The sequence below is a fragment of the Quercus lobata genome, chromosome 12 (assembly GCF_001633185.2).
Source record: "Quercus lobata isolate SW786 chromosome 12, ValleyOak3.0 Primary Assembly, whole genome shotgun sequence".
Taxonomy (NCBI): Eukaryota; Viridiplantae; Streptophyta; class Magnoliopsida; order Fagales; family Fagaceae; genus Quercus; species Quercus lobata.
Window position 1 is genome coordinate 40824316 of NC_044915.1, and position 17689 is coordinate 40842004.

The 17689-nt window shown below is 35.7% G+C and overlaps 1 protein-coding gene across 3 annotated transcripts; it reads left to right on the top strand.

The window, feature by feature from the left end:
* The first annotated feature begins 674 nt into the window (after nt 1-674).
* On the top strand, nt 675-17119 carry LOC115971938. Of its 3 annotated transcripts, none has more exons than XM_031092049.1 (23): nt 1648-1736; nt 2772-2893; nt 4185-4300; nt 5526-5734; nt 6814-6933; nt 7057-7185; nt 7274-7399; nt 8994-9049; nt 9139-9238; nt 9326-9443; nt 9709-9918; nt 11006-11342; nt 11593-11686; nt 12104-12212; nt 12443-12714; nt 12862-12989; nt 13122-13356; nt 14291-14479; nt 14699-14988; nt 15561-15759; nt 15871-16113; nt 16360-16463; nt 16571-17119. In XM_031092049.1, the coding sequence occupies exons 2-23, from the start codon at nt 2829-2831 to the stop codon at nt 16716-16718; spliced, it is 3597 nt and encodes a 1198-aa protein (XP_030947909.1). In that variant the 5' UTR covers nt 1648-1736; nt 2772-2828; the 3' UTR covers nt 16719-17119. The 3 variants fall into 3 exon arrangements, with proteins under 3 accessions (XP_030947908.1, XP_030947909.1, XP_030947910.1); XM_031092050.1 differs by having other exon boundaries at nt 1662-1736; nt 2785-2893; XM_031092048.1 differs by lacking the exon at nt 2772-2893 and having other exon boundaries at nt 675-1736.
* The last annotated feature ends 570 nt before the right edge of the window (nt 17120-17689 follow it).

Genomic DNA, 17689 nt, shown 5'->3' on the forward strand with positions numbered 1-17689 from the left:
TCAATAAAATAAAATAAAAACTTTCCTTAAACGGTGAACGAATCTTTTAAATATAAAATTTAAAAGTAGTCAAAGGAGTGAAAGAAGCCAACCAACCAAACGGTCCAAGCTACTACTACTTCACAGCCAAGCAGTCACCCCATACAGCTTAGGTGAGCTTGCACTGTTTTCACTTTTTCAACGATACACGTGTCCCCTCTTCGCCTTTTAATGTTCAGTCAGCATCAGTAATTCCGTTAAGAAAACGACTCCATCACCCGCAAGACTCACTCATATCTCACAGACACATAAAGTTTACCGTCGGCTGTCATTGCTGGCGAAATACCATTCCATCTGTGACACATTGTATTTCCCCCGCGGGTGATTACAGTTCCAAAATATTTAAGCGAGTTGGTTTATCGCCGCGCCACCACTCCCTCACTCACGCTCCAAATGGCGCGTGAAGATAAACACAAACAAGTAATCACTAATCAGATTCATAAAATCAGTTTCTAATTATAATCCAAAGCTGCTAACAGTTAATAATCAGCTTTCCTAATTAGGAGAGTGTATTCAACGCTCTTTATAACAACTTCAGTTTTTATTTAATGATTGAATAATCAAGCACGCTATCCAGTACTCTACCAGAAACGAACAACCAATCAAACTCTACAAAAACCTCAAGTTCACAATGTTCTGACCTTATCTGATAATTTCTTCCTCCTCCCAAATATTAAAATAAAGCTCTCTCTCTCTCTCGCTCTCTCTCTCTGTGTTCATACACTTTGTCTTCCTTCTCATTCTCTCTTAGCTCCCTCAACCGCTTTTTTAGTTTTTTTCTCTCAGAGCAATTTCTAGGGTTTGAAATGCTACTAACTCTAAGATACAATCTCAGCCCTTCATTTTAATGACTTTTTCCACCAGTGAATGGCTCGATTTAACTCTCCTATTTTCCATTTCACCATTCTCTTCTTTACTTTTTTACCCCTGGTCCAAGCATCCGCAATCGACGGCGATGATTTCTCGATTACCGATTTCGATTCCGATTCCGATTTCAGTCTCTTCCACCAGGACTACTCGCCGCCGGCGCCGCCACCTCCGCCACCTCACCCGCCGTCGGTTTCGTGCACCGATGACCTAGACGGCGTCGGCGACCTCGACGCCACGTGTCAGATAGCTAACGATTTGAACCTCACTCGCGACGTGTATATATCAGGGAAGGGAAATTTTTACATCCTCCCTGGGGTGAGGTTTCACTGTCCGACTCCCGGTTGTTCGATAACTGTGAACATTACTGGAAATTTTAGTTTAGGCACAAATTCTTCGATCGTGACCGGAGCGTTCGAGTTGGCATCGCATAACGCGAGCTTCCTCAATGGTTCGGTGGTGAACACGACGGGACTGGCGGGGAAGCCTCCGTCGGAGACGAGCGGTACGCCGCAAGGGGTAAGCGGGGCGGGCGGAGGACACGGCGGGAGAGGCGCGTGCTGCTTATTGGACGACAAAAAGCTGCCGGAAGACGTGTGGGGCGGAGACGCTTACTCGTGGTCTTCGCTGCAGAAGCCGTGCAGCTTCGGAAGCCGAGGCGGGACGACGAGCAAGGAGGCGGAGTACGGCGGATTGGGAGGCGGAAAGGTGAGTATGGATGTCGTGGGAACTGTTGTTGTGGAGGGAAGTATTTTAGCCGACGGCGGCGACGGAGGAACTAAAGGTGGAGGTGGCTCTGGTGGCAGTATTCACATCATCGCTTATAAAATGTAAACTCTTTTAACTCTCTGATGATTCCTCTTTCTGTCTTTAGCTTTTTTCTTCTATTTTCGTAGTTGATGGAATAGAGGGAAACTAGATATTTGATTGAGTTTTGTTTGGCATCATTTGGTTGGTAGGGAAAATTTTAGGTTATTCATAGAGATTCGTTTTTGTCTCCAGTGGGTTGGTGAGAGAGGGGAGGGAAAAATCTTAGTAGAGCCATACGAAACTTTATATTAGAAAACAGAAACCAAGATGCGGCCTACAATTGTTGAAAAGTAGTAGAAAAAATAAAGGAAATTATAGAAATTAAATATCTGAATCTGCGTTTACTTTGTAGATTAATTGCTGTGAGTCCGTGACTTAAAAAAAAAAAAAAAAAAAATTTTGGGATTTAATTCTGGTACTCTGATGTGCTATTTCCTTTTGTGTGTCTGTGTGCGCGATCTGGTTTGAAATTTTGTAATCTAGCATAAAAAGATGTATTTTTTTTCTTCTGGAGTGTAAAGAGTAAAGTTTCGGTGCAAATTTTGCATTACTTGATTTGATGCTTTGGTTTTACAGTCCCTTCAAATATCATAGATTGTTGCAGTTCCTGAAGTTTCAATGTTAGCCCAAACTTAAAATTAGCATTTTAAATGGATGCTACCTATCACTGCTTTCTGCAGAGTGTCATGGTTTGAGCCCCAAAATTTTCACCTATGTTGCTATCCTCGCAATTTTGAACTTTTTGTTATATATTGACAATACATAAACGTTACTAGCATAACCATTCAGTGGGAGATTTTTTAATTTTTAATTTTTTTAATGATTTGGGCATCGTTAAGCCTTATCTTGTGTGTGGGCTTGATGTGCATTCTTCTAGTATTTTCTTCTGGCGAAGTTTGTAGTTAAATGGTGAAGGAGGCCAATGTTTAAACTTTCTGTTTCTAACTATTTATGCATTTTAAAATATCATTCTTCTTTTCCGGTCAGGTTATGCATGCTAGATTAAATTTGAGAAACAAGATTGGAAATCATCTTTTGTCTAATTTTCTAACCAGAATTACCTTGAAGAGGAAAATGAATGGCAATATTGAAGCAGAATTAGTATTGTAACTATGTTGGTGGGGAATAAGAATTCAATTATGAAGAGGAGCAGGAGACAACTTTTTACCAGGGAAAAGTGAGTTCCCTTTATATTATGGTTTCACTGTTATTTTCCACAACCAGAGCTTGAGTTGTAGGGAGTGTGGGTCTATTTTCTAAATGACGTTTGAAATTTCCTATATATATATATATATATATATTCTTCTTCCAATAACTTCATTAGCATCTATTTACTCCTCCTATTGCCTTGCCTTTTTCTTCTCTCCTTATCACCTTCCCTTCATATTGTGGTTTCATAATCTGGTAATTCCATTGATGTGACATGCGTTCCTAATGTAAATTACATTGAAGATTAAGCTAATACCTAATATAATTTGACTTTTACTGCTCTGTTCACATTCATGAACTTCGATTATTTTAAAATTGCTGCTAGAATGATTAAATTCTTGTTCTATCCAATTATTATTTTATAAGTTTCCTTTTTAGAAGTTCTAAAATGTTTGTGCATCATCAAAATTTAAAGACTTTTCTTGATCACTTTCCCATGATAGCCTATCATCACATTGATTACATTTAATGTTAATTATAATTTATATTTTTCTCCAGTTTTTATTGTTAAAGCATACAAAGGATTTAACTATTAATATATGATAAGTAGGTGGTACAGAAACACTTAGGGGGTGTTTGGTATATGCACTTAAAAACTAAAAACATGTGTTTGAAAGCATGTGTGGAAATACATGTGGGTGAAAAAGTGTGTGAAAATACGTGTAATGTTGTTTAAAAACTGAAAACATGTGTTTGAGTGGGTGCACCAAACGGGGCCTTAATCTTTCTTCCTTGAAATGAGCATTTTCTCAAAGTTGAGTGGGCATTTTCTTTGTAGCTATGCTCTGGGGGGAAGATGTGTCTAATGTCTTTTTTTTTTTTTTAAATAATTTTTTAAAAATGATTTTATAATGGCACAACTTTAGCAACACACTGGTTTGTATCTATAAACACATTCGTTCCTGTGTGGGCATGCACCATGCGTTTTAGATAACATGTAATGTAGATTTTTTTTTTAAGCAGAAGACGCATCCATATTATTCCATTTTTATGTGCGTGCATTGGTGCATGCATGTGTGCCTTACTACGCATGTATTCGTGTGCACACACTGGATAAAATTAATTCAGATTTTATTTTTGTTTTTTAGGGGAGACATTCAACAGCATATTATTCCGTTTAAGTCTTACCATTCTGTCCTTGTAGATGTGGGTGTGATTGTATTTGCATCTACCTTAACTTAGATCTGTAAAAATTTCAGTAATGGAAATACAGGTTTTTATACTTATTTAATTGAAGTGTTCTCCTTTCATAAGAGCAGGACTGGCAGTGGCAGGATAAGTGCTTGTGGAGGTAATGGATATGGCGGTGGCGGTGGTGGAAGAGTTTCAGTTAATGTTTTCAGCAGGCATTATGACCCAGAAATTTTTGTGCATGGTGAGACTCACTATGTTCTTTGGCTATGGTTAGCTCCTTTTATATTTTTTTGATAAGTAATTATTAGCATTGAAGGGAAACCTCATGTACATGGTACACTGGATGAGTACATTACAACAAAAAAGAAAAAGAATGATGCAGCAAGAAAAACTTAGAGCTGAAAAAGTTCTGATATGATCCAGCTAAAGAGATTCAAGCAAATTGACACTTATAGAGGTTTAAGAAGAAAATCCAGCAATACAACCAAATATTGTAGCAAAGATAGAAATAAGACTGAATTTAGAAAATATCGATGAATATGATCAAATGAATCAAAAAGGCAAAGACCAAAAAGCACCGGAATAGAAAATTGTCCTTGTTTGTGTCTCTTGATATGTTGGCATTTTTTTTTTTGTGTGGAAGACAACACCTATAGTGTTTTTATAATAAATCAATGTTCCATCTCATTTCCATTAATGATAATGATTTACAATTTTTTAAAAAAGCGTGCTTTCTGCTTCTTAGAAAAATGCTGGAAAAGCATGCATGAGCCTCACTTCAATAAATGAGTTTTGTTTTGACAAAGCAAAGTGCTTACACCTTGGGCTTTGAGCTTTAAGTGTGCTTATTGAGCTGTTAACAAAATTGGTAAAGAGCTTAAAATTTAAACAAAAGTAGAAGAAACTGTAGTCTTGATGGAAAGCAGTCTTTTAAAAATATATTTATATATATATATATTTTAATATTATAAGTAATTGAAGACATTTATTGAAGAGAGAAAGGGAAAAACCTTAATTTCTTTTTGTATATGTTCAGCTGTGTTATTTTACTTATAGGTTGGATCATATGAAATTTTCTCTGTAATCAAGTGGTGGAGGATGAGTTGTAGTTGCCTATCAATAAAAAAGAAAAAGAAAAAAAGAAAACAGAGAAACCCATGAGCCTATTTCATTTTGAAATCTCATTTACTGGGTTCTAATTGCTTTTTACCATGAATTTGCTTGTCTTCTTCACATTATTTTGTTTTTTTCCCTTAATGTTTTCCATTTCTGGAACACTCTTCATTTATCAGTTGTCTGGTCAGGTGTCTATGTTGATCAGCATTGATGGGTACTAAGTTACTATCTTGATATCAGATGGTTATCAAATATTTGTTTTATTCTTAGGAAAAGCAAATTACATATCCTCTGATTAAATCTTATGTCAATATGTGGAATTATTTAGCAACTGCAAGCATCATTTGCAGGAGGAAGTAGTTTTGGCTGTCCAAAGAATGCAGGTGCTGCTGGGACTTTATATGATGCTGTTCCCCGGAGCCTTATTGTTAGCAATCACAACATGTCAACAGACACGGAGACACTTCTTTTGGAGTTTCCTAATCAGCCTCTCTGGACAAATGTTTATATTCAAAATAATGCCAGGGCTTCTGTGCCATTACTTTGGAGTCGCGTCCAGGTTAGTAAAATTCAGATGCATAATTTATACTGGCAGAGCTCTTGTTCCTATGCATGGTTTGCTCTTACTTTCTGGCCAGCCCCTATGTACTCATATTTTTTTGGAGTTTAAAGACCTTTTGTGTTACCTCCCTCTCTATCTAAAGAGAAGTTAGATATAATTGTGTGAAATTAAAAAAAAGGCTGGTTTAAAATATAATTGTTTACTAGGGGGGTGGGTGCTTGTTTAATGGAACTTTAATGCTGGGAGTACAGCTAAAATTATTTCAATATTTTTTTTTTTCTTATCTGAAATCTTGGATTTTATTTTTGAATTTCAGATTTATTTTAGATTTCACTTTTGAATTTTATGTTGTTGAGGATTATATGGGATTTTTTTTTTTTTTGAATTATTTTTACTTATTGTTGACAAATGCTCTTTTGACAGATATTGAGGAATGCACTTTTGAATTGGAAAATTTCAATTGCTGGGTGTTGATTCCTAAGTTTTTCTGTTTGGTGCTAATTCCAAGCAATCCCCAAGTGCTGATTCTTATTGCCTATTTTTATATTCGGCGCAATTTTCTTCTCTAAATTCCTATTCTTTCTCCCTTGACCATCTGCATTTGATCTATCCTCCGACGTCAAACTTTACCTTAGCCCATTGTGACTATGAAACCACTGGTTTATGCATATTTACCTTAAGCATGATCATAATTTTGGTGCTTACTGTATGAATATATATATATATATATATTAATCGTTATCTAGATTTTATGAGATTGGTATATTCATTTTAACTCCTAACCACATTTTATTGAGTCTATCTGAGTCAGTCGGTGTGAATGTGGATGTATTGAGATGTATTTTTAGAATTCGTTATAATTAAAATTGTGAATTCTTTTCCATGTATGGAGCTCTCGAGAATATTTTGAACAATAAATTTTCATTGACCACAAATTTCTATATAGAAGAGATTTTGAGTGTTTTCTTCATCTTAAAAGAACTGAAGTTTGGTTTATTTTGTATCCTTTTGAAAATGCAATCATGATTCACATGGGCTATCTAATTCCATTATCTCCTGATGATGCACTATATCAGGTAGAAGGACAGATAAGTCTGCTGTGTGGTGGAAAGTTGAGCTTTGGGCTTGCACATTATGCTTCATCAGAGTTTGAGTTATTGGCAGAAGAACTGTTGATGAGTGACTCTGAGATCAAGGTAACTAGCAGTTCAGTACGTTCTTTTTATGCTTTCCCACAATGTTTGATGCAATTTGAGGTTTAATGTTTTAACTTTGTTATGTGCTTGTGTTATGTGGTAACATGGGTTTGTTTCCTTAAGGTGTATGGGGCTCTACGCATGTCTGTGAAAATATTCTTGATGTGGAATTCCACAATGATTATAGATGGTGGTGAAGACGTGATACTGGCTACATCCTTACTTGAGGCTAGTAATTTAATTGTTCTCAAGGTGTGTCACTGTCCATTTTTGGCATTTTCTATAGCACATATTGCTTATAATGTATTCATATATGATGTTTCTGCCTTTTCCATTTCAGAAATCATCTGTCATACATTCTAATGCAAATCTGGGAGTTCATGGACAAGGTCTACTGAATTTATCAGGACCGGGGAATTTAATTGAAGCCCAACGTCTGGTTCTATCACTATTTTATAGTATTCATGTGAGCAACTGTTCCATTATAAATGTTTTGTTATTTTTTCTTTGATTATTTTTCATATTTGCTTGTAATTGATAAATTATCGATTGTCCCAAAAGGTTAAGCAATTAATAATTGGTGAATCTAATCATTTAATCTAACATTCCCCTTCATGTGTGAGGCCTAAATTGCTCTTATTAAGTGGGCCTAACACATGGGAATTTTTTAATGGTAGGTAAGGTGGAGACAGGTTTTGAACCTAGGACCTCTTGTTCTAATAACAAGATAAATTACCTATTGTCCCAAAAGTTTAAGTTGTTAGGAAATGGTGAATTTAATCGTTTAATCTAACAGTAACTATTTGCTAGACTATAAAAAAAAAAACTTGCAAGTTAGGAAATCTAGTTGTGGCATCTGGTAGTTAATCCAAAATTTCAGACATCCCTTCTGGTCACAACCCTTGCACTGTAAAATGCTTCTAAATTTACATCTCTGTTTCTTTATCAATAATTTGAAGTTGGGGCATGGGGAGATTGGATATATCACCTACATTGTGCAGTTAATGTATATGCCTTTTAAACGCTCATATCAGTCAAGTGCCAGACCTTTTTTCTAAAATGCATACATTGTGATTTGTATGATGTATTCTCTTACATTGAGTCTGACTGAGGGTGGAGGCCCCTTCAACTCTATTTTATGCATGGAAAGATCTAATAAAGATTTATTTTGTGTGAAGCTCTTATTGGTTTATTTTATGAGAAATATAACACTGTAATATTAAATCAGTACAGTCAAGTCTTGTCCACATTTTGTTTCTCATACTTTACCTAAATTAAGATTTACAAAAAAAAATTATTATGAAGAATAGGTTACAACTATACACATTGTGCTATCAGTAAATGCTATAGAAAGTAAAAAACTAGCTTATTTTACTGACATGTTTTGCTTGATGCTTATAAGAAAAAAAATGTTTTCTTGTGATGTACTCAACAAAAAAAATTTCTGTAGAACATTACTGGTGAATTATCAACTTCCATTAGCTTAATATGTATCTTTCTTCATTCCCTATGATTCGTCCTAATTTTTGGGATTAAGGCTTAAGAGGGATTAAAAAATGGAACCCCTGATTCATTCCCTTCCTTCCGAATAAACTGCCAAACATGGGAATGAAAAGAATTTTCTTTAAAATTTCTTTTCTTTCCATTCCATCCCCTTTTATTCCCCTCCCAAACAAGCTGTAAGTTCATTGCCTCCCGGATTGCTTAAAATCCTAGGGGAAGATCATAGTTATCAGTGAGTTTTTAGTAATCAGGCCTTTTTTTTTTTTTTGGGGGGGGGGGGGGGGGCAGGCATTGGATGGTTCGTGGTTGGCTCTCTTAGTACTGTTAAGCTCAACTGTCTTTATCTATTTATATGGTCTTGCTTCCACAACATAATAATGATATTATGTTCCTTATCTTCATCATTTAGTAGTTGGCTATACAAAAGTCTGGTTTGATGATAATTATTTGCAGATTTCTCTGAGCTATAGGATTGTACATGCTATATGCACGTTAGGAAATTCTTGTGTTTTTTAGTGTATATGATTACCAATTGATTTCTCTTTTTTGCTTGACAGATTGGACTGGGATCTGTTTTGCGTGGTCCCTTGGAGAATGCAACAACAGCTGTTGTGTAAGATTGGATCTAGCTGTATCATCACTTGCTTGAAATTTTCTAATGTTCTATTTACAGCGTAATTTTTTTATTTTAATCTCTGTTAGGACTCCAAAGCTCCATTGTGAAAACCAAGATTGTCCTATTGAACTACACCATCCGCCTGAAGATTGCAATGTGAACTCATCACTGTCCTTCACTCTTCAGGTGTTTGTTTAGTTGAGTTGGTGCAGTAGTAGGATTTGAAATTATTAATCTGGATCTATTAGAAGTTTTATCAATTTGCTTTTCCAGATATGCCGAGTTGAGGATATAACTGTTGAAGGCCTTATAAAAGGTTCTGTTGTTCATTTCCATAGAGCAAGAACTATATCTGTACAGTCTTCTGGAATAATAAGTGCATCTGGGATGGGTATTTTTTCCCCTTTACTAGTGATTTTATTATGCCCATGAGTGATTGATTCAGTAGTCATGCTTCCTCCACTTTAGTTTCTCTCACTTGCTCCCCCCCCCCCCCCCCCTTTATTCTTTCTTTCATTCTGCCTTACAAACACCCAGGTTGATACACACAATTATGTCACAGTTTAAATGTTCTGTAGAAAACAAAACAACACATATTTTGATTTCTTTGGAAGAAATCATATACTTAAGTGGAGTTCATGTTTGTGTATGTACAGGCTGCACAGGTGGTGTGGGCAGGGGACGTGTTCTGAGCAATGGTGTTGGCAGTGGTGGTGGGCATGGTGGTAAAGGCGGGACTGGATGTTACAATGGTAGTTGTGTTGAGGGTGGTATTTCATATGGGAATGCAAATTTGCCTTGTGAACTTGGTAGTGGAAGTGGAGATGAAAGCTTAGCTAATTCAACTGCAGGTGGTGGTATCATAGGTGGGTCAATAGTACATCATCTTGTCACTATTTTGCTATAAAATGGTGGAAGATGTTGATAAGGATCTCTAAGGAAAATTAAATTTACTTGTTATATGTATCTGCAATCATTGTAGTCAAATTTGAGGGAAGGTGGATGGTGCCATTCATGGGCACCTTTTTTTCTCTTTGCCTCTTTTTATAATATCTTTTGAAGTCATGTACTTTATATTTGTAACATTTATAGTGTAATACCTGCTTTTAATTATAATTTATCTGGCTGTGTATTAATAAGATATTTTTTCCATCACTTATCATTCTTTAATTTTTATTATGATTTAATAATTGCCTTGTTGCTGTTTTATTTTCTCTTAGAATTTAAGAATGCCTATTTTTAATATCAAATTTGTAACTTTTATGGTGTAATACCTATTTTTTTATTATAATTTATCTGGCTATTTATTACTAAGGTTTATATATATATATATATATCAGTTTTTTTTTATCACTTATCATTCTTTTATTTTTGTTGTTTCATTATGATTTAATAATTCAATGTTGGACTTTTATTATTTAGAATTTAAGAATGCTAGTTGTTTTTGGGTGTTTCTCTTGTACACTTTCATATGTACCAGGGTTGTGTTCTTTTTTCAACATTTTTTAAAATGTGTTTTATTACTTGTAAAAAAAAAAGATATAATAATTCCTTTCTTGTATAAATGGAAGCCGGCTCTGTTTCTGTTATATGCTGTTAGAAAACAATGGTAAGTGATTAAATTCACCATTTCCTATCATCTTAAGCTTTTGAGATTAGTGGTTGTTTATCATTGTATTAAAGCATGTAGTCATGAGTTCGAACCCTGCTGCACCTACCTTCCATTTAAAAATTAAAAATTCCATTTGAGCGCCACTTTTGAGGGGGAATCTAGGCCCATATGTGAGGGGGGGGGGGGGGTGTAAAAGAAAATAATGGTTAAGTGATTAAATTCACCTTTTCCTGTCGGGTATTAGTGGTAGTTTATCATATGCAAACCTTATTTGAGTTGACAGTTGCTATTCCTTTAGTTTCATATCCTCCATATTCACACCTTTTTTTTTTTCTGAGCAGTAATGGGTTCATTTGAGCATCCCTTGTCAAGTTTGTCAATTGAAGGCTCAGTGAGTGCTGATGGAGAGGATTCTGAAGAAACTAGTGGAAAGGCAAATTATGCTGTTGCAAATAGTTCAAATGGAGGTCCTGGAGGTGGGTCTGGTGGAACTATTCTTCTGTTTTTGCAAACAATAGCACTTGGTGAGGCTGCTATCCTTTCAAGTGTTGGGGGATTCAGTAGTCCCACTGGGGCTGGTGGAGGAGGTGGTGGAAGGATTCACTTTCATTGGTCTGACATCCCCACTGGAGATGTGTACCAGCCCATTGCTACAGTGGAAGGAAGTATCCATGCAAGGTTCAGACATAGTCAATTTTTATGCGAATGCTACATATTTCTATATGTTGTGAATTCTATGGGTTTTTCTATTTTGTGAAAAGAAAGAACTTATTGGTTCATAATGAGCTTGTTCATTCAATGAAAGATTATTTGATATGGCAGATTCAATGCTGGCATGTTTTAAATTTTATATTACTTCATTTAATAATATCATCACTGAATTTAGCTAGTCTTCTGGTAGCATATTGATGTTTTCTGTAATGGTTAGTGGAGGGAAAGGTGCACACCAAGGTGGTGCTGGAGAAAATGGGACATTGACTGCAAAAGCTTGCCCAAAAGGACTATATGGTATATTTTGTGAGGTAGGTCTGCAATATGATAACTTTAAGATATATTAATTTCCTTTGTGTTTGCACACTGTTTCATTTGTTCAGCATTTCTTAGTTTGAGTTTGTATATCTGCACACAGATTTCATAACATAAAAAATGTATATTCGTCAACTTCAAGCTACCATAAATAAATGGACTTCTTTTTCATTTTTTTATTATTATCTTTACGTGACTTTTTATTTTGTGGGATACAATTACAATCATGAACTAAACAAATTACAACTAGAAATGATAGTAGAAAATGCAGAGCATCATAGTGTGCAAGTTATGGACCTCTCTCTCTCTCTCTCTCTAAATTTGTAGTTTAGTATGCATCACTGCTTATTCCATCATATAATTTTTCAATTATGAAACTTGTATTTGTATTTGTATTGTTTTTTTATCTTCAGGAATGTCCAGCTGGCACTTATAAGAATGTTACGGGATCTGATAGAGCACTTTGTCATCATTGTCCTGCTCAAGAGCTTCCCCATCGTGCTGAATACATTGCTGTCCGAGGTACTTCTATGTTATTGGTGGCTAATTTTTCTTCTATCATAAGAGATAAAGGAACATATTCCCTTGAAGTATTGTCAGTTCTTATTGATTTTCATCCTTTTTGTCTTGGAGGGGGAATTATTTCTTATCTGTAGTTTCATTTACTTTATATCCTTGTTGTTTCTTATTCCAAAAAATAATTGGAAGTTCTGGAATTAATGTATGGATTCTCAACTTGTCCTCTTTAACAGGAGGTATAGCTGAAACTCCTTGTCCTTACAGATGCATTTCAGACAGATATCACATGCCAAATTGTTATACAGCTCTTGAAGAGTTGATTTATACATTTGGTGGGCCTTGGTTATTTGGTCTTCTTCTTATTGTTCTCCTCGTTCTGTTAGCTCTGGTGCTCAGTGCCGCGAGAATGAAATTTGTTGGGGTAGATGAATTACCAGGACCAGCTCCTACTCAACATGGCTCTCAAATAGATCACTCCTTCCCTTTTCTGGAGTCATTGAATGAGGTTGCTTTGAACAATCTTGCATTATAAAATTGTCTTTTTCATACTGATTTTTGTACAAGAAAAGAAGTCTTCACATACAGCTTTTGTAAGTTTTGCTCTGTCTCCACCCATGATATCGGATGTAACAAGGTGCTATTGATATACTAGGTTTTGGAAACAAACAGAGCTGAAGAGTCCCAGAGTCATGTGCATAGAATGTATTTCATGGGTCCTAATACTTTCAGCGAACCTTGGCATCTACCTCATACTCCTCCAGAACAAATAAAAGAGATTGTGTAAGTTAAATTGGATCATTCTTTTCCTGATTACTTCAGTTGCCCCTTTATGAATTTCATTGTTATTATCTCTTTGTTAATTTAATTATATTTGATTAGAAGTCTTTCCTCTTAATCTTTCTAATTTGGCAGATATGAGGGTGCATTTAATACGTTTGTAGATGAGATCAATGCTATAGCTGCCTATCAATGGTGGGAGGGGGCAGTATACAGCATTCTTTCTGTTCTAGCATATCCTCTTGCATGGTCATGGCAACAGTGGCGCCGGAGATTGAAATTGCAACGATTGCGTGAGTTTGTTAGATCAGAGTACGATCATGCTTGCTTACGTTCTTGCCGTTCACGTGCTCTCTATGAAGGGATCAAGGTTTGCTTTTGCACAAGTTCTGGTTTTTTGTCGTGACTTCATTAGACTATGATACTTTATGTTGCATGTGATGCATTTTAAATGATTAATGAGTTATTAAGTTTTTTTAGGCGATGCACCCCTACGTCTATGATATGCTTGCATAAATTATCCAAGATTCTACCATTTGTGCTCTGGCTGAGCATTCAATGCTGTAGATACTACTCTACCAAAGTGGGTGTGAAGGTTATTTTTTGGTATACTCTGGGGGTGGAATTGGTGGGAAGAACACACTGAAATGTATAGAAAAAATGAAAAAGAGGGGTAGACATTGGGGTTCGAAGTGTTATTTGAGACCTGGAGAATGACCTGGCTTTGGGGGGGTGTACAATATCTGATTTATTTACTAGCTCAGTTATTACTCTGATGCGACTATGATTTTAAAAAAAAAAAGAAGCTATTTTCCTGTATAAAGTGACATGAATAGAGCATGTCAAGGGTTTTGTGGCATTTAATTTTTCCTACTGAAAGGAAATTAATGCTTATGAGAACTAATAATAGAGTGTTATGTTAGGCATTTCATACTAGGATCCAAATCGAGGTCTAATTTATTGACATTAGATTGTATGTTTGCCTTTGATTTTATAATTGACTATTTATTCTTAACAATGTCTAATGTTCTTATCCTTCTATCCAATTACAATCCCCACTTTTTTTGTGCCGGTAGTTAAATTTGTTAAGAAATATAAATCACATCTAACTTTCTCTTTACGTGATAGTTGAGTGCATATTCATTCACTATAGATGGGATTTGGACTTACCATTCAGCACAAATTGGTTTTCAGTGTGTAATCCTCTGCGAAATCTAATCTCTCGCATTATGGAAAATGCAATGTGGTCCCAGTGAAATTTAATTGGTTTTTAAGCTTGGGTATGTTTTCATGTGTTTCTGTAGGTAGCTGCAACTTCTGATTTAATGCTAGCATATGTGGACTTCTTCCTTGGTGGGGATGAAAAGAGAACTGATCTTCCTCCACGCCTACACCAAAGATTTCCTATGTTATTACCTTTTGGAGGAGATGGAAGTTACATGGCCCCTTTCTCACTTCACAGTGATAATATTCTCACAAGCCTTATGAGTCAGGTTTGTTAATTCATACAGGGACTCATAGTAAAAAATGATCAATGCGCACAAAACACAAGCAAGTTTAGAGAAAGACACACACAAACAAACACATGAACATACACCTACACATAAGAGGGAGAGAGAGAGATGAGATCTGTGGGGGAGGGGTGCTAAATCGATCTCTTCTAAGATGTAGCTCTTATAGAATTTGCTAATTGTTATGCTTCTGGCCTGCAGTCAGTCCCACCTACCAAATGGTATCGATTAGTGGCTGGATTGAATGCACAGCTGCGCTTAGTTCGTCGTAGTCGACTAAGAGTAACATTTCAACCTGTTCTCAAATGGCTTGAAACTCATGCCAATCCTGCTTTGGTGGTCCATGGTATACACGTTGATCTTGCTTGGTTTCAGGCTACAGCTTGTGGTTATTTTCAGTATGGACTTTTGGTGTATGCTATAGAAGAAGAAAATGATCCTGTATCCGTTGGATATATTGGTGGAGCAGTACGAACTGAGCAACAATCACGGTAATGCTCTGTAGTGTTTTGTGATTGATAACCTATGTTAACCAATATGTGGTCACATTCGCTTCTTTCTATTTCATTTTCATTATACATAGAACTGTTAGTTGTGTGGTGAAATCTTGCCAAAATTGAGTGGGTGTTAATGTTATGTCGTGCTTCTGTGGATGAGATGATGACACAAAATGTATCAAATTTACAAGTGTCATTGAAGTTGAAGGTTTAGAGAACATAATATCAGACATACATAATAAAAAGAAACATGAATGCAAGTATTAGGATCAGAAGAGGTGTAGGTGAAAGAATAGACACATGCACCTTATTACTTAAGTGCTATGAACATGCACAGGCTCACCAGGCCTATCAGCAGAAACACACACAACGTCAAATATAGCAATCTGAAGTCTTATGCTGTGTTTTTGAGCAGATTTAGGATAGATAAGGGAGGTGAATTGGTGTACATCACTCTCTTGTACATGCTGACCAACATGTGAACATACATATACATGGTAGTAATTGAATTGAGTTTGACTTGTTTTTCTTTCTCCCCTGGCCTACGGTGCGAAAAACACTTACAGAGAAAATCCTCCATCCAGTCATCTGAGAGAAGAAACACAATTAAACCAAGCACATGGAAGCAATGAAAGTTTAATGAGGCGAAGAAGGATATTTGGCAGCATTTTAGATGCTAACAGTGTACAAGAAATTGAAGAAAAGAGAGAAATATTTTATCTTCTCTCTTTTATACTTCATAATACTAAACCTGTTGGACACCAGGTATAATGAGTTGATTATGGCATTTTATTGGTTAACATTCACTTGAAGTTTTGATTACTTCTCACTCCTCTCTCTCAACAAATTTCTTTTTCCTTTTTGGTCTGATTGCAGGATCTTGTCGGTTTAGTAATCTCTATGCTACTTTTAGGAGATTTTAGCTTAGTGTTGCTTACTTTGCTCCAGTTGTATTCATTTTCACTATTAGATGTCTTCCTGGTTTTGTTTATTTTACCCCTCGGTGTTCTTCTCCCATTTCCTGCCGGAATCAATGCTCTGTTCAGTCATGGACCTAGACGTTCTGCAGGTCTTGCACGTGTTTACGCCTTGTGGAACATTACATCCTTGATTAATGTAGTAAGTTGCAATATCTGCTGATTCTACTTATTCTTGAGCCCTGATTAGTCTGCTTTCGCCCAATGAACAAATAGGCTGAGGAACTTACATTATACGTATTTTGGTAGCTGAAAAAAGTGTGTGAAGAACATAAATCTTGAAATCTTTAGTGGAGTTTTGGTTGAAATAGACATTATTTTTCAGTTTGAAATTGACTGTCACTCTTCTTTTAATGAGTTAAAATGTAATTACCTTATTTTCTTTCAGGTGATTGCATTTCTTTGTGGATATTTTCACCATAATGCTCCATCACCATCACCATCACCACCAGATAGAGAACATCTGAACTTTCAACCTTGGAATGTTGGCATGTGAGGGAATTTTAGCTTTGAAAAAATATTCGTTTTATTGTTAGGAAGTAGTGCCATTGACAAAACACTGAACTAACTGTGATTATTAATGGTGGTTGTGCGCGCAGGGATGAAAGTGAATGGTGGATTTTTCCTGCTGGACTGGTTTTGTGTAAATTCTTCCAGTCCAGACTAATCAACTGGCATGTGGCAAATCTGGAGATTCAGGACCGATCATTGTATAGTAATAATTTTGACATGTTCTGGCACTCATAACTTGGGTTTTCACAAGATGGCATTTCTACATTAACATGCATTTTTGTTGTCATAGGTATTTTGTATGTTTGAGTAGGTGAGTGATTGACATAGAGCTTAGAGAAAGTAGAAAAAGGAAAAAGAAAGAAAATGATAGGAGAAAGATAGATTTGTTTTTGTTATTGTAATCACCTGTAAACAGTGTGGGCTATACGCAGTCCTTTTTCCCCCATAATGTATACAGTTTTTATACAATGTAAACAGTTCTTTTACTATCTCACCATTTGTCACAACTTGTGAAGTGTTCAAGTATGTGAGTGGTCAATCACTTGCTCTATCACCTTAGAGTTGTGGCACAAAAGTTGTGTCCCTTTTAGATTTGTGGCACAAAATTTGTCCCTAATGTAACTATAATTGCAGTACACATGTCCTTTATTCATTCAGTGACCGTATACCATTCCCTACGTTTTCTCATATAGTCTACTTATCGAATGATTAGTAATGTTCAGTGCATGGAATTCGAAACCTGGTAAAAGTTTGATTATGCCTATATATACTTGGGTAAATTACTAATTGGGTCCCTCAAGGTTTAACTTGGTCTCTCAATTATTAGTCGTGTGAATTTGATCTTAACTTTTAAAATTAAGTCAATTTCATCCTTCTTTTCAAAATTTTTTTTAAAAAAAATCAATTTCATCCTTGCACGCCTCTACTTTTAAATTTTATTGAAATTAGTGGTTAAAACTGAATTAATTTTGAAATTCACATTTTCTACGATAACCTTTCAGCTTGTACAATATTTTTATCATATTAACTAAAAATTTTGTTAAAATTTAAAAGAAGAGATTTAAGGTTGACAGAACTTAAGGTTGAGGGAACAAATTGGACATTACACTGTAGTTAGGGCCAGATTAGTAATTTACACTATATAAGCAATATGTCTTTATCATTATTTATATTGTCTAAGCAGGCCACTAAAAGTGCTTATTTGA